At 42.6% G+C, this 23,459-nt stretch overlaps 1 protein-coding gene across 8 annotated transcripts in view; it reads right to left on the bottom strand.

Moving 5' to 3' along the window:
• Positions 1 to 230: 230 nt before the first annotated feature.
• Positions 231 to 23,459, bottom strand: part of LOC121167658 (isoleucine--tRNA ligase, cytoplasmic) — a 72,646-nt gene continuing 49,417 nt past the window's right edge. For 5 of the 8 annotated variants that reach the window (XM_040997209.1, XM_040997202.1, XM_040997205.1 and 2 more), the window contains 8 exons: positions 22,648 to 22,760; positions 20,460 to 20,555; positions 19,691 to 19,867; positions 18,759 to 18,864; positions 14,127 to 14,252; positions 7,041 to 7,184; positions 4,501 to 4,653; positions 231 to 472 (listed from right to left, as the gene is read on the bottom strand). In XM_040997209.1, coding sequence (XP_040853143.1) covers positions 390 to 472; positions 4,501 to 4,653; positions 7,041 to 7,184; positions 14,127 to 14,252; positions 18,759 to 18,864; positions 19,691 to 19,867; positions 20,460 to 20,555; positions 22,648 to 22,760 — 998 coding nt within the window. In that variant the 3' untranslated portion in view covers positions 231 to 389. The remainder of the gene's footprint in view (positions 473 to 4,500; positions 4,654 to 7,040; positions 7,185 to 14,126; positions 14,253 to 18,758; positions 18,865 to 19,690; positions 19,868 to 20,459; positions 20,556 to 22,647; positions 22,761 to 23,459) is intronic. The other 3 variants (XM_040997201.1, XM_040997208.1, XM_040997207.1) reach the window with 3 other exon arrangements.

Here is a 23,459-nt window from a genome sequence, read left to right as displayed (position 1 = left end):
AGGCAGCAGAAATATAGAACATGTTCATTTCTTCAAGAGGTCTCAGATAAGTTTGTAAGGCCATACCATGCCATCTAAGTCACTTCTGCCATCTGGACTTAAGAACTCAAGTATAGAAATAAACTTTGTGTTGCTGAGGTAACTTGAAAACCTGCTCCAATTTGACTGCATAGGTGTTTATGGAAACGCGCGAACACTACTGTGTTCTCAAGTCACTTGATCAGTCGTTCGAGCCATTTAAATTTTAGATCCACAGCAGCATTATGTATGAACCTGAAGGGAGACATCATCAGGCTCCGTTTGTTCACGTACGTGGACTTGGATGTAAATCCATGGGCGGGTGATGGATTGAAGTTTATAAAAGGTGACCGAGACACAGTAATCCACTGTTAGAAATCTGCCGTTGTTGGTAATACGGAAACGTAAACAGTCTTCGTGTTCAGACTCTTTATAGGGATGTCTTCCGTAATTTCTAGAACGAAGAAAAAAAATGTAAAAATAAACATTCTTTTAGATAGTATACTTCATTTCTTAAAAAAACAATTATTTTTATCTGAAAGGCAGATTTACAAAGAAAAAGAGAGAGAGAGATCTTCCAGTGTCCCAGGGTATTGACTGAAATCCCAGATGCTCTGCTTTTTAAAGACCAGTTCTTTCTAATGTGCCTGGGAAAGCAACAGAGGATGGCAAAAAATACTTTGGGCCCCTGAACACACATGAGAGACCCAGATGAAGCTCCTGGCTCCTGGCTTTGTCCTGGTCCAAGTCCAGCCATTGTGGCCACATGGGGAGTGAACAAGCAGCAGAAAGATCTCTGGTCTTTGCCACTCTGCCTTGCTTTTTCTTTTTCTTTCTTTTTTTTTTTTTTAAGTTGGAAAGTCAGATATACAGAGAGAAGGAGAGATAGAGATGAAGATCTTTCACCCACTGATTCACTCCCCAAGTGAGCGCAACAGCTGGTGCTGCGCCGATCTGAAGCCAGGAGCCAGGAGCTTCCTCCGGGTCTCCCACAGGGGTGCAGGGTCCCAAGGCTTTGGGCCATCCTCGATTGCTTTCCCAGGCCACAAGCAGGGAGCTGGATGGGAAGTGGAGCTGCCAGGATTAGAACCGACACCCATATGGGATCCCAGGTGTGTTCAAGGCGAGGAAGGAAGGAAAACAGGTTAGAAAACATTTGGCTTTTAGTACAGAAGCAAGGAGTTACCAATGAAGAATCTCCAGGCCAGGGTTTCATTTAGTAGAGTTCATAATCAGGTGAAAAACAGCTGGTTTTGTGCCACTGCCTTGCTGATGCAGTATCTGCACACAACCCAGACTCTACCCAAGCCTTTTGCTTTACAATGTTAGTAAATATAGAAATGGGGGGTAAGTTATGTTAAATGAACCTGAGATAGACAGAAATTATTTTAATGTGTCCAGTGTAAATTAACAGGTACAAAGTGTCAGAATTTATTTTGGCAGGGGACAAGAAATGTTCATTATACAAGAAAAGCACCAGATAAAGTTAGTTCAAGAAGAGCAACACTTTAGGCTAGTAATGTAAGTGAAAGTACGAGGAGTTTGAGTAGACCATGGAATATCTGTTCTTTAGATTCACTCCACCTCTGCCACCTGGGAAACCCGGCTGAATCCTGGCTGAGCCCTGTGGACACTTGGAGTTCTCTCTCGGCTTGGGAACCTCTATAGCCCCGGGGCTGGTGCAGTGCTGCTGGGCCTGTGTGGTTGCTGAATTCTTTGCAGTTGGAGTTAGAAGATCTAAGTCCACTATGGGAGACTCCAGGGGGGGCGTGCCTACCAGTGGGTACTATCCAGGCCATTCCCTCTGTCTACGGGAAGGGTCAACATGCAGTGTTAACTCGAAGAATGCAAGATATTAAGCAGGGCCAAAGATGAAACCTTGTGAGATTCCACAAAAACAACTGGTTAAAATAAAATACAATAAAATACAATAAAATACAATAAAATACAATAAAATAAAATAAAATAAAATAAAATAAAATAAAATAAAATAAAATAAAATAAAATAAAATAAAATACAATAAAATAAAATAAAATAAAATAAAATACAATAAAATAAAATAAAATAAAATAAAATAAAAAAATAAAATAAAATAAAATAAAATAAAGAAAAATATTTGCCTACTGTGGGGCATTTCATTTCTACCTAAAGGTTAATATAAAAATAATCAGCTTTCTCAAAAATAAACATAGCTCTAGTCCTAGCAGATTTATATTACCTCCTGAATAGATAATTACAAAATTTGGAGACCCAGACAGTCTAGTGGAACAGACAAGGCAGCAAAGATTTTGTAAGGTTTTAAATACTTCATGGCTCTTCCACTTTACCAAGTTACTAACATAGTATGAAAGTATGAAAGGCAATTCAATCAAAATAAGGTTATGGGACTAAATGGGAAACTAGACTAAGTCATTTAACCTCTCACCCACTTCACTCTTGCCTACCTAAGCCCAGAGCACAAGGAACGCAGCTAGCAGCCTGGTCGGTGAGTCACACACAGCACTGTAAGCACATGATTCACACACGATTCTACCCTCGTCAGCTTCAATTATGATCCATCACTGTACAAAACAAGTGAGAAGGTGATATTTTTTCACTTTCTTGGTCCAACAAACAGCACTCTGTGCAATGGATGTGAAGGCTAAGAAAAGAGAACTTCAAAATAGAAATTACATTTAGGGCCCGGCGGCGTGGCCTAGCGGTTAAAGTCCTCTCCTTGAACGTGCCAGGATCCCGTATGGTTCTAATCCCGACAGCTCCACTTCCCATCCAGCTCCCTGCTTGTGTCCTGGGAAAGCAGGTGAGGATGGCCCAAAGTCTTGGGACCCTGCACCCATGTGGGAGACCCGGAAGAAGTCCCTGGCTCCTGGCTTTGGATCGGCATAGCACCAGCTGTTGCGCTCACTTGGGGAGTGAATCATCAGATGGAAGATCTTCCTCTCTGTCTCTCCTCCTCTCTACATATCTGACTTTCCAATAAATAAATAAATCTTAAAAAAAAGAAACTACATTTAGTTTTTACTACCATAACACGATGGAAAAGCCGAGTGAGTTGGGACTGAAAACCCCTTGCTGTATAGTCAGATTCTTAGATAGATAATTGAAAAAACAGATAAAGACCAAAGGAACAAGAAAAAGGATCTAGCTGTGGGCCAAGCTCAAGCTCCTGATGCCTTAGAGGAAGGGGAGCCGTGAGGGCTGCAAGCAGAAGAACGTGAGACAAGAAACACTCCTTGGAAGCAGCATGCTGGTGAGCCATGGTGAGGGGCAGGCCGAAGGCGATGAGGTGCATTTAAAGCCGTGGGGCCCTCAGTGTACCCCAAGAACACTCTGGCAGGCAGGAGGCCCACATTTGACCATGTAGACCGCCTGTGTAAGCATTTGGATGCTGGGAAGCTGGGATCTCTCGGGGCCAGGTTGTGGCTGGAGAAGGTGCTTATCAAGGGCAATGGCACGCATCATACATTGCCAAGGGCAATGGCGTGCATCATACATACAACAGAGAAATGCTCAGGAGCTCTGTGCCATTTTTATTTTCTGAGTGTCTTCTGAAAGCAAGTAACGGGCGGCCATAGGGGTAGACTTTAGGATCAGGAAATGGACTGGCAATGCCCTGCCCCACGTGCTGGCGACTAGTCACCGGTCCTTAGCAAGCCACTGACATGCGGTTAGTCCAGATGGAGATGAACCCCTCATTGTGAGGCCAGCAGCATGGCTCAACAGGCTAATCCTGCACCTTCAAGCGCCAGCATCCCACATGGGCTCCAGTTCGTGTCCCTGTCGTGCCACTCTTGATGGGTAAGATGGGTATAAATGAGTAAGAGAAGCAGAAACATGGAAACCCAAACAGTATAAAAGAAAGGAAGTATCCTTTACTAAAAAAAAAAAAAAAAGTATGCTAAGGCAGATTATCGTGAAATTGCAGAAAGACACAAAGGGAAAATCCACCTGAAGGCAGAGGAAAGACACCTTGCCTGCAGTGGAACAAGGGTAAGATAAATCAGCCCAAATCTCCCATAATGGAATGACACGTAAGGTGAAAGAGGAAAAGATGAAGAAAAAAATGTGAAGAGAGATGAGGAAACAAATTGTCAGTAAACACCAGTTTCTGCAAATCACCGGGCTCCTGGTTCCTGAATCACTACAGGTGGAATATGTCACCCGGTGATCTTGCTCTTCAGAGTGACGCTCAATGTGAAAACACATATGAACATGGTGCTTTATAAACTGCTAGCATGCATTTCAAATAACACTCTGAGAATGTCCTTAGATTTCCAAAGGAATCATCCTATTAATTGTTATGGATACATTATGGTTGACTTCGGGGCAAAATAAAGAAGAAAGAAAAAAAATAACAGTGCCATTAATAGCTCTCAGGCATGCTACCAAATTGTGAGAAAAGATTCCCCACCCCACCCCCCAAAAAACAAACCAAACCAAAACAAATAAACAAAACCGTATGGTTCCATAATCCCCTTTACCCTGTGTTTGAGTCTCATTGAGAAACAGCTTCAGCTTCCTGCTCCGCAGGCCAAACACTTTGGCTGCTTCATGAAGAAGACCTTGGTGGGAGAGTCCATTCTGGCCGAGAGGGTTTTCCAGGAGCAGAGTCCCCACTGTGCCCATTAAGCACTCTACAGAAGAAAGAACAAAGTGCTTTCATTCAGACAATTCACCCTCTAAAAGAGTTCTAAAGTTTTCCAAAGAGGAGTGCAGGAGGCCTTGGGCCAGCAGAGGAGGGATGTGACAACTGAGTTATAGTTCATGCAGAAACATGAACTATAAGCATTTCAGAGCAGACAAGGGAAGGGCTGGTGTTGTAGCACGGGGGATGCGGGCATCCTGTCAGAGAGCTGGTTTGGGTCCCAGATGCTCTGGCTTCTAACACGGGTTCAGGCCAGTGAACCTCCCATTAAGGTTGGAGCCCAGGTGGGAGTTCCAGGCTGCTCTTCATCCTCGCCCGCCATGGATGTTCTGTCACACGCATGTGAAGAATGAACCAGCAGGTGGAAGATCCTTCTCTCTGTTCATTGCTACCTTTCACACACAGAAATGCATGAATCCTTAAAAAAAAAAAAAAAGGAGGCGGGGAAGAAGCAGCAGAGGCTGCAGCAAAGGGAACAGGGAAAATGAGAAATTAAGTCACACAGGCCTAGCAGCTAGGTGAACAGACAATCAGGACATAGCCAAGTGAAGAGGCTCCAGATTTCACTAAATATTAGTAAAATGAGGATCCTAAACGCTAACGAAAAACTAAACACCAACTGATTAAGACATGGAAGAATATACATTTGCAGAGCATTAATAAAAAGGTTAAAACTGGGCCCAGCACAGTAGCCTAGCGGCTAAAGTCCTCGTCTTGAATGTGCCAGGATCCTGTATGGGCACCGGTTCTAATCCCGGCAACTCCAATTCCCATCCAGCTCCCTGCCTGTGGCCTGGGAAAGAAGTGGAGGACGGACCAAAGCTTTGGGACCCTGCACCCGCGTGGGAGACCTGGAAGAGCTCCTGGCTTTGGATTGGTGCAGCACCAGCCGTTGCGCTCACTTGGGGAGTGAATCAGTGGATGGAAGATATTTCTCTCTGTCTCTCCTCCTCTGTGTATATATATATATACACACCTGACTTTGCAATAAAAATAAATCTTTAAAAAAAAGTTAAAACTACAAATTACACTTTTCTTTCACTTAATTTTCATTTACATGTAATTTTTTTTTTTAATTGCAAAGTCAAATACAGAGGAGGAGAGACAGAGAGGAAGATCTTCCATCGAATCTTTCACTCCCCAAGGGACTGCAACAGCCAGAGCTGCACCAATCTGAAGCCAGGAGCCAGAAGCTCTTCCGGGTCTCCCACGTGAGTACAGGGTCCCAAGGCTTTGGGCCGTCCTTGACTGCTTTCCCAGGCCTCAAGCAGGGAGTTGGAAAGGAAGCAGAGCTGCTGGGATTAGAATTGGTGTCCATATGGGATCCCAGAGCATTCAAGGCAAGGACTTTAGCCGCTAGGCCACCACTCCGGACCTCATAATTTTTATCCAATTTATTTCACTTGCTTTTAAAAGATTTTCTTTACTTGAAAGGCAGAGTTACAAAGAGTGGGAGAGAGAAAGGAAGACAGAGATATCTTCAACGTACTGGTCCGCTCCCCAAATGGTGACAATGGCTGGGACTGGGCCAGGCTGAAGCCAGGAGCCTGATGCTCCGTCTGAGTCTTGCATGTGGGTATAGGGCCACACGACTTCAGTCATCTTCAACTGCTTTGCCAGGTGCATTAGCAGATAGAAAGTGGAGCAGCCACGAGTGGAACTGACCTTCGTACGGGATGCCAGTGTCATAGGCAGCAGCTTAACACATGTCACAATGCCAGTCCTAAATCATGTCATCGCCTGAATGGTTGATTGAAAGGCTTATTTACAGACGCAAAGGGAGTCAGAAAGATGGGAGATAAGAACTGAGTTCCTGGCTCTGAGCTGCAGCCTGGCCCAACCTGGCTGATGTGGGCACATGTGGACTACACAGCGGAAGGAAGATCTCTCTCTCTCTCTGTGTCATTCTTTTTTTTTAAAAAAAAGTATTTATTTGAAAGGCAGAATGACTGAGAACTGAGAGAGAGAGAGACAGAGTGAGAGAGAAAAGTCAGACATACACTGGTTCTCTGCCTAAATGGCCATTCAATAGCTAGGGCAGGGCCAGGCCAAAGCCAGAAGCCATGAACTTCTTCTGGCTCTGCCACATGGGTGGAGGTGTTTAAGCGATGTTTTACAGCTTTACCCAGACACATTACCAAGGAGTTACATTTCTTTGGAGTATCCAGGACTCCAACTGGTGCACATAATGCGATGTCAATATTGCAGGTTAAGGCTTAACCCACTACACTACAGGGCAGGCCCCTCATTGGGCCTTTAAATAAATACGTAAATGAATGCCAAAAAAAAAAAAGCATTTAAGCGAGAGACGGGAATATTAGAAGAAATCTTAATGCCTCCTGAGTGGGGTGGGGGTGGGGGGTGGGAGACACTTACCTTGGGGCTCTGCGTTCAGGAGCTGCAGGTTGATATACTGACAGAGCAGGGTACTGGGACTGCTGACCAGCGACGGTGCTGACCCCTCAGTCACGCACAGTGTTTTTCCACTAAGGCTCAGTAAGTCGGTTTGGTTTTGTATTTCTAGAAATAAAACAAGAATTCTTTCAGGGTTAAATGGTTAACAGCTCAGGTCATCCACTTTACTATGTATATATATATATACATATATATATACACATAATAGTTATGACTATTATGTACACTTTAACAATGATGATTTCCGCTTAATTTGTTACCAAAGGCCACTGCTTTTTCTATACCTTAATGACATGCAAAAGTATGGAATATTAATACTGCAACACAAATGCCGTACTATCTGTAACTTAAAATACAAAACTTTTCCCCTTATTTTATGTTAACATATAAAACTGAGATCCAATCAAGATGGCGGCAAAGGGTGCAGACATGTTTGAGATGACAGAAAATTATTAGACAGGGTAAAGAACAGAGAGCAGATTACAGAAAAAGTTAGGGGTCAGGAAGTCAACAGGGAGGTACCTGGAGAACCCCTGGACACAGGAAAGAGGCGACAATGGCAGAACTGTGTAACAGAGAACAGAAACGAAGCAGCCACCCATGAACTGTGATCCGGACTCCAAGATAACCAGGGATCCAGAGGCAGCCACAGATCAGCCCTTGCAGCAGCCAGGTGGGAGCTTGGGTTCACACGGGGAGCTCGGGAGGTGAAGGCAGGCTGGGACTGGCCAATCCTGCCAAATACTTTGGCCCAGCAACGAACAGAAAGGGAGCTGTGGACTCCACTGGGCTGACTGGTGGTAGTTCGGAGCTAACAGCACAAGGATCAAATGCCGGAGGTGGGCAACTATTCCAGTTAGTCACACCCGGCTGGTCTCACAGAGCGGACAGCGCCAGTTTCACATCCTACAGGGGCTGTGTGGTCCCTGGATCAGAAAGCCAACAGCCCCGGCTCTCAGGCAGTGCTCCACTGAGTGCCAATTTGTGTGTTTACACAAGATCAGTGCTGCTGCTAAACCAGTTATCTGGGACAGTTGGTGACTTCCTAACACGAACTTGCATTATTTTTAACATATTGTTTACCCAATACTATGTCAATTAATTCCATAATGTTGTATAATGATACTGAGGCCTTGTTGGGGCTTTTAACTGACTGGATCTTTACTCTGTTAGACCTATCTTCAGACCATAGAAGGTCTCCCCAAGAGGCCACTGAACTTACTGGACAATAAGACGCTGAACTTTATGCTAGGCAGGTGTTTGCAAGCAATGAATCTCAACTGAACTTGAACTATGGTTATGCAACAAGGTGGAGGAATCCACCATGGGGGGAGGGGTATGGAAGGGGTGGGGGGGATCCCCAGCGCCTATAAAACTGTACTACATAATATAATGTAAGCAACAATAAAAAAAAAAAAAAAAAAAAAAAGAAAACTACACTAAGGAGAAAAATACACCAAACAGGATTGCTGTGTCAAAAGTTAAAAGAAAAGGCAGAGGCACAATGAATGTTGCTGAAAACTTCCTGGTAGAGGAACAAAAGCCTCTACCAGCCCCAGAGTTAACTGAGGAAGACACTGAAAAAATGTGGGACATAGAACTCAGAAAACTTATTATAAAGTTTCTGACTAACAATGAGAAGCACGTAATACAAGAGTTCAAAGAATTTAAAGAATTTGTTACACAGGAAATGAATCAAATGAAAGCTGACATTTCAGAAGAATACAGTGGAATAAATTAAAAGTACAGCAGAGAGTCTGAAAAATAGAATGAATGAAGCAGAAGAAAGTATACCAGAATTGGAAGATATTTCCTGTCACCAAGCGGAAATAAACAAAAAGCTAGAAGCAGAGCTAGGCCAAGCTAAAAAAAACATACAAGAATTAAAAGATACAATTAAAAGGCCCAACATAAGAATTATGGGAGTTCCAGAAGGTGCAGAAAGAGCAACTGGGATTAAAGGTGTATTCAATGAAATAATAGATGAAAACTTCCCTAACCTAGAGAAAGAATTGGGAAACAACATCCAGGAGGGGCACAGGACTCAAAATAGGGTTGAAAAAAGTGACCTTCACCAAGACACATGATAATCAAGCTCTCCTCAGTTGAACACAAGGAAAAAAAATCCTTAAATGTGCACGTGACAAAAATCAAGTGACTTATAGAGGAACCCCAATCAAACTCACAGCTGACCTCTCAGAGGAAACACTACAGGCCAGGAGAGAATGGAGTGACATATTCCAGACTCTAAAAGGGAAAAATTTTCAGCCCAGAATAACATATCCTGCAAAGCTCTCCTTTTTGAAAATGAAATAAAATTCTTCCACAATAAATTCCAAAAATTCATGTCCTCCAAACCAGCCCTACAGCTAATACTCAAGGATGTTCTAGTGAAAGAGGAAAGGAATAGCAGCTACCAAAACCAAAGGCAAATGTGGAGAACACCCCACTAAAAGGCTAACAGAAGACTCAATCAAAGAACAGCACATTACTAAGATGACAGAACCAAACTGCCACCTATCCATATTAACATTGAATGTAAATGGTTTAAATTCATCAACCAAATGCCATAGATTAGAGGAATGGATCAAAAAACAAAACCCATCTATCTGCTGCTTACAGGAGACACATCTCACTAACAAAGATCAGAGGAAACTGAAAGTTAAAGGATGGAAAAAGATATTCCAAGTGAATGGAAGGAAAAATGTGCAGGGGTAGCCATTCTTATATCAGATGATATAGACATTGATGTGAAAAACATTAAAAGAGATGAAAAAGGATACCATATAATGATCAAGGGATCCATTCAGCAAGAAGAGATCACCATAATAAATATATATGTGCCAAATGCCAAGGCACCTAGCTACATGAAACAAACATTAATGGACTTAAAGGGAGAAATAGACTCCAATACAATCATAGTGGGTGACCTTAATACCCCTTTAACATCAATGGACAGATCAAAAAAACAGAAACTCAGCAAAGAAACAACAGAACTCACCCAAACTCTAGAGCAAATGGACTTAGTTGATATCTATCAAACCTTTCATCCTATAGACAGAAAATACACTTTTTTTTCATCAGTGCATGGAACCTTCTCCAGAATTGACCATGTTATAGGTCACAAAACAAGCCTCAGCAAATTTTAAAAAATTGAAATTATACCATGCATCTTCTCAGACCATCAAGGAGTGAAGTTAGAGACCAAGAAGTCAAAACACCCAAGAAGACTTGCAAACACATGGAGACTGAATAATATGTTACTAAAAGAGCAATGGATCAGAGAAGAAATCAAAGGGAAAATTAAAAATTTGCTTGAAACAAATGAAGGCATCAATACAACATATTAAAACTTATGGGACACAATCAAGGCAGTATTAAGAGGAAAGATCATTTCAATCAGTGCTTATATTAGGAAATGAGAAAAGCAGCAAGTAAATCAGCTAACCTTACAGTTGAAGGAACTAGAAAAGCAACAGCAAAGCAATCCCAAGATTAGTAGGAAAAAAAAGAAATAATCAAAATAAGGGAGGAAATAAACCAAATAGAGACCAAGAGAACAGTACATAAGATCAATGAATCAAAGAGCTGGTTCTTTGAGAAAATCAACAAAATAGACTCCCCACTAGCTCAACTAATCAAAAAAAGGAGGGAGAAAATACACATCAATAGCATCAGAGACAAGAAAGGAGATATAGCAACAGATACCTTAGGCATACAGAGAAACACCAGGAACTATTAAAAACACCTATATGTGAACAAATCACAGACCTAGAGGAGATGGATAGATTTTTGGACACATACAAACCACCAAGACTGAATCAAGAAGCAATTAACAATCTAAATAGACCTATAACATGCAATGAGATGATCAGTAATTAAAGCCCTCCCAAGGAAAGTCCTGGACCAGATGGCTTCACTGCTGAATTCTACCAAGCATTTCAAGAGGAACTTACCCCAATCCTCCACAAGCTTTTCCAAACAACAGAAAGAGAGGCAATCCTTCCAAACTCTATGAAGCTAATATCACCTTAATACAGAGAAACAACAGAAAAAGAGAACTACAGACTGATATCCTTGATGAATATAGATGCAAAGATCCTCAACAAAATACTAGCCAACAGGATCCAACAGTACATCAGGCAGATCATTCACCCAGACCAGGTGGGATTCATTTCAGGCATGCAGGGATGGTTCAACATTCGCAAATCAATAAATGTGATACATCACACAATAAAATGAAAAATAAAAACCATATGATCCTCTCAATAGATGCAGAGAAAGCATTTGATAAAATCCAACACCACTTCATGCTGAAAACCCTAAGCAAGATAGGCATAGAAGGAACATTCTACAACACAATCAAAATAATTATGAAAAACCCAATGCCAGCATCATACTAAATGGAGAAAGATTGGAAGCCTTCCCACTAAAATCTGGAACTAGACAGGGATGTCCACTGTCACCACTACTCTTCAATATAGTATTGGAAGTCCTTGCCAGAGCTATTAGGCAAAAAAAAAAAAAAAAAAAAAAAAGAAAAGAAGTAAAGGAATCCAAATTGGAAAAGACATGATTCTTTACATAGGAGAACCAAAAGACTCAGTCAAGAGACTATTGGAACTCATAAGAGACTTTGGAAGAGTAGCAGGATACAACACAAGTCAATGGCACTAGTGTACACAAATAATTCCATAGATGAGAAAGAAATTATAAGTACAGTCCCCTTTAAAACAGAGGGGTGGCACTCAGAGATAAAGGGTTGTAAATTTCCTTCTGGACTCAGGAGAGGAGCTTTCTCTGGTCCTTATCTAGTTCCAGCCTCAGTTACTTCCTCACTCACTGGGTTGTTGGGGATTTCCCTGCTCGCCTGCCTAAAACTTTTCTATTCTTCAATTGTTAAAACACAAAGTTCTGTAAAAACCATACTTAACCACCATATACTGCAAAGTTTAAAGTCATCAATTTATGACTGTTAATGCTAAACAAGATGTAACTGCATAGAAACTTTGATGTTAAGTTTGTACTCAGCTGTTATATATATGATGGATGTTAATGTTGATTCTTCCACTGTTCCTGTGCCACTCTGATTTAGGTTAAACTCAAAAACATGTTAGCTTGGGAGAAAAAAAAAGTTTATAGCAGCTGGTTGTGTATATACTAAAATTGAGATGCTAAGGAAGTAGTTACAGGATGTGGTTAAGAACTTGCATTTTTTAACATATTGGTCACTCAATACCATGTCAATTAACTACATAATGTTGTTAATTTTGATGTTTCTCCCTGTTATTGAAGTTGTGTAGTGACATCTCATTGGAAGAGATGATATTCCACCAGCTCTACTTTCAGACCACAGATGGTCTCCCAATGAAACTGCTGAATTTATCTGGACAATAAGATGCTGGACTCTCTGCATGGTCCATACCCGCAATGAAGGAATCATGACTGGATATGAACTATACTACTGTAACAATATGGAGGAATTCAATATGGGGGGAGGGCTTGGGGAGGGATTGGGGAAATCCCAGAGCCTATGAAACTGTGTCATAAAATGATATAAAATTTAAAAAAATATATAAAACTATTCCCTGTATTATGGATGCAATTAAAATATCATCATATATCAATACTCCAAGCTTCATTACAAAAAGCTTATACTCAAATATGAGAAATTAGCAGATTAAAATGACTCATATATGTAGAAAAAGCAAGATACAGAGAATATATCTAGTGTAATTTCATTCATACAAAATCAAACATTGCTTGGGGATGGAACAGAGATGAGTGGCCTGTAGTGGCTATGACCTGAACAATAGTGCATGGGCGTGCACTGAATAAAGTGGTGTTCATCAATGGCTGGAGTAATTCCTTAGGAAAGAGGGAACAAACCCCATCAGGCACTAGATATCCAAGCCCTGCCTGGGGTCCTAAAGCATCTTCTCTCAATGATATCATACTCATGGCCTTGTGGAAAGCTCCCTGGGACCAACTGACAGAAGAAACTGAAGGCTGCCTGTGGATGCTTTGTACAGTGTGTTGCACGAGCAAAGGCAGACACAGCTCCTCTGATGCTGGTCCCCTCAAGAACAGTAGATCTGGCTGTGTCAGTACAGCTAGCACTTCATTTGGTCTGCAAGGAGAAACAGCCACAGCAATGGATCTGTACTGATTCACAGGCATGGGCTGCAGGTGGGACCCAACAGAAAGTCAGTGTCTTGGAAGGAACACAAATAATTTACAGCTCTTATTACGCAACATTCTTGACAATAGCTAAAACTCTGAGTCTGTCCCTGGTTTATTGCCAAGATGGTTTGTGTGGTTTTTTTAATCTTGTTTATTAGTACCTTCCTAATCACGATTAGGATTCAGTTTTCCCGTTAATTGGTTGTTTGTATTTCTTCTTTAAAAGTAGAAAAAAAAAAAAAACCTTTTGAATCGAAAAGCTTCTGAAAATACAGTGAAATTTATCTAAGTATTAGTTCTGAGTCTACTAACATAAACTGCTAGGAACTGGGAGGCTTAGACAGCAGCTCCGAAGGCCCAGAAGGGGAGTTCTCTTTGCCTCTTAGCTTTCAGAGACTCACAGCAAGCTGCACAGGCGCTCAGCATGCAGCTAGCTACATCGCCGCAGCCTCTGCCTTTGCCACCACCGGGAGTTTTCCTAGGCGCTTCCTGCATCTTCCCAGTCATCCTCTCATTTGGACAACAGGCCCACTGCATCATCCTACTTCAGTGTGACTGTATCTAAACTATCTATATGTGTAACCATCCTATTTCCAAAGAAGGTCATACACTGAGGTCGAGGCAATCGGCAATTCAACACCTAACAGGGGGACTGAACTAATTTATAATGTAGAAAGATTCATTCACTGTGTTTTATAAAGCCGAATCTCGACAAGGAAGTCTGAATCCCCAAATCTACATGAGTAATAGGCAAGAGGGCAGGGTTAGAGACTTCACTGCCGATGGGGTTCAGTGCCTTAAATGAAGATGTGTACCAGCCTGCCTCCGGTTGCGGACACAGACATTATCCTACTTTCCACATACCTGTTGTACCATGAAAGACAGCCAGTTCTGTACTTTTAACACCAAAAATGCTAGTGATGACACTCTTCAGTTTTAAAAGGTCCAATCTGTTTTCACCCTTTGGATTTTCCAGAAGCAAGACTCCACCTAAGAAGTCACAAAAAGAAGATCTTATTCAGAAAAATAAAATTTAGATCAGTATATAACATAAATTAATGCCCTCAACAGTGTTTTGGCAGCTCTCAGCTCTCAGTAGATGTACTACAGGCACAGGATTCCACTAGGCAATCTGTTCTTGTCCTTTCTTAAATTCAAAACTTAATATTTTTGAGCTGTTTGTAAATTACCATAGCTCAGGTTAAAAATAACATCGGAGGGCCCAGTGCGGTGGTCTAGCAGCTAAGGTCCTCTCCTTTAACGCTCTGGAATCCCATATGGGCGCCAGTTCTAATCCCGGCAGCTCCACTTCCCATCCAGCTTCCTGCTTGTGGCCTGGGAAAGCAGTCAAGGACGGCCCAAAGCCTTGGGACCCTGCACCCACGTGGGAGACCTGGAAGAGGAGTTCCTGGCTCCTGGCTTCGGATTGGCGCAGCTCCAGCCGTTGCGGTCACTTGGAGTGTGAATGATCAAACAAAAGATCTGAGCATTATTTGAAAAAAAGTCTTCAAGTGACCCCTGATATTGACTCATATAATTACAGACAGTTACTTTATTGATTTACTGAAGTATCTTACTTTGAGGTAACTGCAGAGAAACATGCAACAATAGGAAATAGGGGGATACAGTGAACTCTTTATCAGTTTCTCCCACTGGTAAAATCTTATAAAACATGTGGCATAGCCAGTAAAGCCACCACCTGCAACTTGAGTATCCCAAATGAGCACTGGTTAATGTCCCAGGTGTTCCACTTCCTGTTAATGGCCTGGGGAAAGCAGTGGAAAATAGTCTAAGTGTTTTGGCCCCTGCACACATGTGGTAGGCCCAAATGGAGCTCCTGGCTCCTGGTTTTACTCAACCTAGCTCAGTCCCGGACTGTCACCGTGGTCATCTGGAGAGTGAATCAGGAAAAGGAAGATGTCTCTCTGTGGCTCTCACTCTTCTCCTGAAGCTCTTTCAAATAAACAAATAGGGCCAGATGCAGTGGCCTAGTAGGTAAAGTACTCGCCTTGAACCCGCTGGGATCCCATATGGGCGCTGCTTCTAATCCCGGCTGCCCAGCTTCCCATCCAGCTCCCTGCTTGTGGCCTGGGAAAGCAGTCTAGGACAGCCCAAAGCCTTGGGACTCTGCACCCGCATGGGAGACCTGAAAGAGCTCCTTGCTCCCAGGTTCGTATCGGCGTAGTACCAGCCGTTGCAGTCACCTGGGGAGTGAATCATCAGATGGAAGATCTTCCTCTCTGTCTCTCCTTCTCTCTGTATATCTGACTTGGCAATAATAAATAAATAAATAAATAATCTCACCAAAAGGCAAACAACAAAAAAAACCTAGACTACAAAAACTATAGTGCAAATCTATAACCAGGATATTGACATCAAAGCAATTCAATATTTAATCACTGAGCAGCATGTGTGTTTAGTGCTATTTAGTTTTATTACCTCTATAAAATCTTGTATCCGTCACCAGCATCAAAATACAAAACAGTTCTGTTAGCACAAGCATCCTCATGTGGCTTTGAAATATCTACCACTGATTCCTTCCAACTCATTCTCTCCTTAATTCCTGGAAAAAATCTTTATCATGAAAATTTTATCTTTTAAGAATGCAACATACCAGGCCGGGTCATTACAGGCTTTAGCACCTGCTGGCAAATACTGAGGTGAGACGGGCCACACTAGACTGGACCGCTGCACCCACCAGCACACGTGAGACTGGGGCTGGGGGTGAGCCTAGCAGGGGAGTAGCAGGGACTTCACTGCTGAGCCACTGCTCAGGGCTACAACACCTGTTGGCCTACATGTGAACTGGGTTAGGGAGAGAGCCAGGCTGGTATATCCGATTGTATCCACTGGTACAGGCATGAGCCAGAATAAGGGCAGGCAGGTTGGGCTTTGCCACAGCATCAGCTGGCAAGTGCTGGGACTGGGGGCAAGTCCTGTTGAACTAGACTGCAGAACCACCTGGAAAGTGCAATATCCAGGGCAGTGAGTAGGTCCAGGGGGAGGTCATGGGTTCCTCTCTGATGGGGTACAATTCCCACTGGTGAGCACGAAAACTAGGACTGGGAGTGGACCTGGCCAGACAGAAGGTTAATGCACCCACTGGCATGAGTGCATGCTGGAGGGTGGAGTTGGTTGGGCTGAGTTAGGCTTCAATGCCCAATGTATATGAGATCTCAATGGGATGTGGGGCAGAACAGACCAGGGCACAGAAACCAGAGCTGGGGGATCAGTCTAGTGGGGGTTATTGGGGGTCCCTCTGACTGGGCTGCCACTCCCATTGTGGTATGGGGGGCCAAGGGTGTGTTGGGCAGGGCTGGGCACCCATTGGTTTGCTGAGAATGGAAGGCAAAAAAGCCTGATCAACTGCCCCAGTGAAGGTTGACAAATATCTGAACTAACGAAGATTCTGAAGTGGACTATGACAGCCAATCAACCTTGGAAGGATTTCCTCATCCTTGCAGTGACTGTATCAGCAGCATCTCAGAACTACAGAAACCACATGAGCAGAAAATGGTCCATAATGGGGACACAAGGATGACATCAGGTGGCAGTTCCCCAATTCCCCAGTTAATGCGGCAGTTGGGTGGCTGGGCATGGCTTCCCCTCTTGTATCTCCCTCCCACCATACACAAGAAGAAAACGTGTAAATAACGATCTCACCAACTATCCCCTGACCCTCAACCCTTTCCACGCTGATCAGCCATGTAAAAGAATGCAACATAATGTTAACCATGAATTACAGAACAATCTGGAACATTTTCTTCAGTCAGGATTAATCTCCGCATTAATTAGTAGCTGAGTTGTATTCTATGATGTGGGAGCACCAGCGTGTTTAGCTATTTTTACTTGTTGAAGAATATCTCAATTGTCTCCAGTTTTGAGTAATTACGAATACAGTCCCTATAAACATTCATGTGGAGGGCTTTTGCTTTGATTTTTGTTTGGTGAACATGAACTGTCAGTTTTCTGGAATGCCTAGGAGTGCAATCGCTAAATAATTAAGGCAGGCACATGTGTAGCTTTTAAGGGCACTGCCAAACTCTTTTCCTGACTGGCTGTACCACAGTACATTGCTACTAGTGATATGAGATCCAGCACTCCGCATCTTTAGTCAGATTTGGAATTGCCAGTACTTTGATGGAAAATGGGTTTACTATGCAAATGATAATCAAAAGATAGCTGATGGGACAGTATTTTTTCAAGTTCACAATCCCTCATCTAAAACCCTGTTATTATGAAATATGAAATACATTTAGAAATCCAATTTTTGTTTTTTAATTTTGGGAACGCTGAAGGCATAAGTATCTAATAATACATTCCATTATCAACAGCATGTCTCCAAATGCTATAGTCTGATCTGTTAACAGATTAAGATTATACAAATGGCTTTCTACCAAGTTTTACAGTCTGGATTTTTTTTTAACATTTATTTTTATTGGAAAGGCAGAGAAACAAAGATCTTCCATCTGCTGATTCACTCTCCAAGTGGCCACAATGGGCAGAACTGAGACGATTCAAAGCCAGGACCCAGGGGCTTCCTCCAGGTCTCCCACGTGGGTGCAGGGTCCCAAGACTTCAGGCCATGCTCTATTGCGTTCCCAGGCCACATGCAGGGAGCTGGATGGGAAGCAGAGCAGCCCAGACATGAACTAGTACCCTTATGGGATCCCAGCACTTGTAAGGCAAGGATTTAGCTACTGAGTCATTGTGCTGGACCCGCAGCCTGAACTTTAAGTTGTCACTATTTTCTAACCATTCTGGTTCTAATCTGTATTTCCCCTAAGTCAATCTAAATTATGCTAATGATGTTGATTATTTTCACACAAATTTCTATTACTTGTGAACTCTTCCTGGAAAATTTTGTTCATATCTTTTCACCATTTTCAAATTGGATTGTTTTGCTATTGAGTTTTAAAAGGTCTTTGTAAGTTCTTTGTTGGCTATGTTATTTATAAAAACCTCAATCTATAGCTTTCAAAATTTTCTATTCTTAGGATGAAAAAAACTTAAATTTTGATGATGTTCAACTTATCAATTTTCCATTTCATGGACAATCCTTTTGAGGTCAAGTTTTCAACTCTACCTAAATGAAAAACCTGGAGTCTGTTCCAAAAATATTGGCAGACAGCTTTGGCCACTTGATTAGGTAACCTTAATTAATTTCACCCATTGCAAAGCTGATATTGTTCTTTTTTAAAACTACCAGGTTATATATTACAGTATCTGGCACATGGCTAGTTTCAGATTGAAAACCATGGGGGCTAGCACCGTGGCATAGCAGGTTAAGAAAAGTGAAAATTCACACACAGGTTTTCACAGTATGCTTGCCCCACGAACTTCCTGAAGATTTCTGGTAGTTGCATTTAGCACGAGAGAGAGAAATAAACCCGCTTTATCTTAGCCACGGTATAAACCCATAAAATTGAAATCATAAGAGATAAACAGGCTTAACTTAAAAATGCCACACAAACCATGGAATCCTTTTGCTCTTACCTTGCTCGCTGCCATTTGCACAAATGCTAAGATTGACATATGCACAAGCAGGGCCAGGCAGAGATGATCCTTTGGTGAGTGTAATCTCCAGCTCAGACCCCTTTAACTGAGCATATGACATCACATCAGTGACTGCAGCATCTGACCGCAGTTTACCAAATCAAGTAATAACAGCGATTACGACTTTTCGGCATGAACATACTGAATCTTATTCAAGAGTTGAGAATTGCAAATGGTACCAAGTTTTTTAAATCCTTGTTCTTCTAGGCAAGCCTTTTTTTTTTTCTGATTATATAAGCGACATGTACTTATTTTTAAACAGAACAAACAATTCAACTATATCCAAAATAAAGAATATAACTAAACTGCCACTCACTCCTCTGAAAAGACAGCCAGCTGCTTACAGCCCCTTCTTGTCTTTCTCATTTATCCCATAAAAAAAAGCAGGAATGACACAGAGAGAATGACTGAACAACCGATTGAGACATACTGCAAATGACGCTTCGGGATTATGGCCAGCTAATTCCATGTCTTAGTATCAGACCTTGACATGGCAACAGGAGATGTTGCTGTGGTTTAATGTTCAAATTACTATCTAAGAGCTAAAAGTTTTTTCAAAACAACTGCTGCTTGTTTTTTTGTGATAACTACTGCAATCCCAAGCACTGGTTTTTGTTTTGTTTTAGATATAATGGGTCCACATGGCCATGACTTCCTGGCAAATCTCATGTACGCTCAGGGATATTTCTGCCAAGAAAAACTGTTGTGAAGCAGTTCTGCCTTTCCTTGCACATCCCTTTTGGACTTCACTCTGATCCTACACGCTAGTGTCCGGAGAAAAACTTCAGGCCTTAGTAATATTCCACCCTAGTTGGGGAAGGAGTATCAAGATGCGAACATTTGCAATCTTTGAGTAGTTCAATACAACTCACCTGGGTTTTTTCTTGAATCAGAATTTTATCTGATGTAGAAACTGGATATGGTTTCAAGGGAGCCTTTATGGTGGCAAATATAAACTCCGTGTGGCTTTCAATGATGTCATTCAGATACCGCCCTTCAGACAATGCTTTATAATAAACTGTTATTTCGTCTGTAGGAACCAGATTGCACTGCAAGTACAAGCAGAAAATTGAGAAAGAGAAGCATATTTTGTCAATTAAACTTGAAGTAACTGTGGGACAAAGGCTGCTGTCCTGTCCCGTGCCACGTTATCTGTACGGACACTGCAGGACACAATTTACTGTTTTGTTTAACAAAAGGTAGGACAGCGTCAGGTCTTAGCACACAGCACAAGCAGCACTTCCGGAGTGCTGAAACCAAGGAATAACTAAGAACCCGCTCACAGAGCGGTGAACTGACACAGACCGCACACGATAGAGGCTTTGTGGGCTCTCTCCCAGACTCCAAGGCCTTCCCCAGCTCCCTGCTGAGCGGGTCTCCTCTGCATCAGAGTCCTGCCCCACTGACTGCACCTCTGTCCTTCCTCCGAGATGGTCATCTTGGGTCACCTTCTCTCCAGTCAGAAGTATCATCCGCAGAACACGATTTTGTGGAAGCCCAAGAGACTTAACAGGATGCAAAGGGGTCTAGCCTGGTCAGATCTGGCTTGGAAGTACTAAGAGGGGAGTGAAGGGGACCTGGCCTCTTCTGCGTTCCACAACAATCCAAAGTAGTGGCTTATTCTTCAGCTGACGAACTGACCTTCTTGCGAAGTTTCTGAATGCGATTAATGACTTCCCGGGCCATTCCTTCATCCACCATTGACTGATCAGGGCTGATGTCTAAGAGCACCAGTGCCTGCGGGAACAAATAATGCACACCACCTTGTAAGGAAAACAAGGCGACTTAGCGTAACTCAGCAACACAGCATCTAAGATGGAACTCTGATGAGGTTATACAGAGCATCTAAAATGGAACTCTGACGAGGTTATACACAGCACTATTAATTCGTACAACAGAGCAAAAGAAACACAGTTCATCCAGCCTCTTCGTTACTTAGATGCTAGCCCACCCTCTCCAGGGAGACAGGCAGCTGTCCCTCCTAGGCCGATCATCGATCGCTGATCATTGGATAGATACTATCTTTTGTGAGACTCTTTCTCGCAAATCTGCCTTGGGCTCAGCCAATGAATGACTGCAAGTGCTCCAGTAAGATCAATGTCCGACCACAAAGCCTCTGGAGCAGCAAATCTCTTCACAGCAGAACCAGCAGCCACACTTCTCAAAGCAGTTCATTTCAGGCTTTCTTAAACCAAGACCCGTGGGTTCTTCGAATTTCTTTTTCTTTTTTTTTTTTTTAAGATTTATTAAATTTTTTTTTTATTGGAGAAGAGACAGAAAGGAAGCTCCCCAGTCAGATGGTTCACTCCCCAAGTGGCCACAACGGCTGGAGGCGAGGCAATCCGAAGCCAGGAGCCAGGAACCTCCTCCGGTTCTCCCTCGTGAGTACAGAGTCCCAAGGCCCTGGGCTGTCCTCGACTGCTTTCCCAGGTCAGAAGCAGGGAGCTGGATGGGAAGTGGAGCTGCCGGGATTAGAACCAGCAACCATATGGGATCCCAGCACGTTCAAGGTGAGGACTTTAGCTGCTAGGCTACCGTGCCGGGCCCTCTTTGGGTTTCTAATTATGATTCATGATACACATTCTACAACAGATCACATATTTTTGTGCGATTTAGCTAAGCTGCCATCTTTTACAATTACTATTTACTTTTCTATTTCATCTGTTCTCAAGGTTGCTATGATTATTATCAACACCATCACTTCTATTACTAAGTACATGATATAGAGTGTAACATACTCTATTGAATCCTTAGTAGTTAAGCATCACCCCATTTACATTTAAGGAAACTCAACGAGAAGTTAAAAAGCTTGCCTTGCTTCACAGAGGAGGTACAACTTATGAAGGATAAGCTCAAAGTTCTAACCAGGGGAAGGTCACTGCCACACACAGAAGTACCCCAAGCCACACCTCGGCAGGTAATCTCCTTAGTGTGCTATGGACTGCCCACTCTGATTGCTTCTAACACGCCTCCTCTTTCCTTCTAGCTACTTCTCCTTCTATTACTGTGTATCTTCCCAAAGAGCTCTGCACGTACTTAAATCATGTAGAAAGTCTTAAAGATGCAAATTTTTCTGTTACGTGACATGTTGAGCTCAGGGAGACTCCAGAATACCTCAGTTCCAGATGGGAGATCTTATAACCACTAGAGACACCATTCCCCATCGCGACAAAAAAGAGCCTGTACAGGCTCAACAAAAGACATTCCCTGGGCCCTGCACGGTGGCGCAAGTGGTTAAGGTCCTCGCCTTGCATGCCCGGGATCCCATATGGGCGCCGGTTCTAATCCCAGCAGCCCCACTTCCCATCCAGCTCCCTGCCTGTGGCCCGGGAAAGCAGTCGAGGACAGCCCAAAGCTTTGGGACCCTGCACCCGCGTGGGAGACCCGGAAGAGGCTCCTGGCTTCGGATCGGCATAGTATCGGCCGTTGCGCTCACTTGGGGAGTGAATCATCGGAGGGAAGATCTTCCTCTCTGTCTCTCCTCTCTATATATCTGCCTTTCCAATAAAAATAAAATAAATCTTTTTTTTTTTTTTAAAAAAAAAAGACATTCCCTGACCACACCACTTTGAATGGGCCCTTCTCTGTACTCATTTCTACTCAGTAACTTCCCAGATAGAATACTAAGATTCAGTTATGCATTTCTTTATTTATTAGTATTTACTTATTAGTACATAATATCACAAACACGATAAAGACTAACCAGAGAGAAGTGTAATAAAGTCAGCCTAAAATGGGACAAGCTGTAAATACTGGTAAATTACCTCTCCTTTCATGTTCCTACCTCTTGGTTTAAAAAACAAACAAAAAACCAGGGATAGAAAAATACCTGAGCATCTGAATGGGCTTCAAACTGTGCAGTCCCACCTGCGGCCTGATCAAAGGTGTACATGAGGCGGAGGTCTTCCTCGTGCAATTCATGGCCTTCCACAACAATGGTCCCTAGGAGAGAAGCATGTCCTTAGTGCACCAGCCCCTTCACTTCCAGCTGCCCCTCCAGCAGAATACCGTGCTCTGTGTGGTGAAAATTTCCCATAAGAAGAGCTGCAGAGATGACATGATTCTTTACATAGGAGAGCCAAAAGACTCAGTCAAGAGACTATCAGAACTCATAAGAGACTTTGCTAGGGCAGCAGGATACAAAATTAATGAACACAAGTCAATGGCACTAGTGTACACAAATAATTCCATGGATGAGAAAGAAATTGTAAGTACAGTCCCCTTTAAAATAGAGGAGAGGAATCTTAAATACCTAGGAATTAAGCTAACTAAATATGTGGAAGACCTCTATGATGAAAACTATAAAACATTTAAAAAGGAAATAGAAGAAGACCTTGAGAAATGGAGAACCTTACCACGTTCCTGGATTGGCAGGATCAACATTATAAAAATGATGATATTACCAAAAGTGATATACAGATTCAACGCAATCCCAATCAAAACCCCAACAACATTCTTTTCAGAAATAGAAAAGATGACACAAAAGTTCATCTGGAATCACAAAAGACCACGAATAGCTAAAGCTATCCTGAAAAATAGAAATCAAGCTGGACGAATCACAATTCCAGACCTCAAGACATAATACAGAGCAGTGGTTATCAAAACAGTCTGGTAGTGGTACAGAAACAGAGAAGATCAGCG

This window comes from Ochotona curzoniae, unplaced genomic scaffold, assembly GCF_017591425.1.
Source record: "Ochotona curzoniae isolate NIBS_2020 unplaced genomic scaffold, NIBS_Ocur_1.0 patch416, whole genome shotgun sequence".
Classification (NCBI taxonomy): domain Eukaryota; kingdom Metazoa; phylum Chordata; class Mammalia; order Lagomorpha; family Ochotonidae; genus Ochotona; species Ochotona curzoniae.
This window is presented reverse-complemented; position numbering and strand designations above follow the sequence as displayed.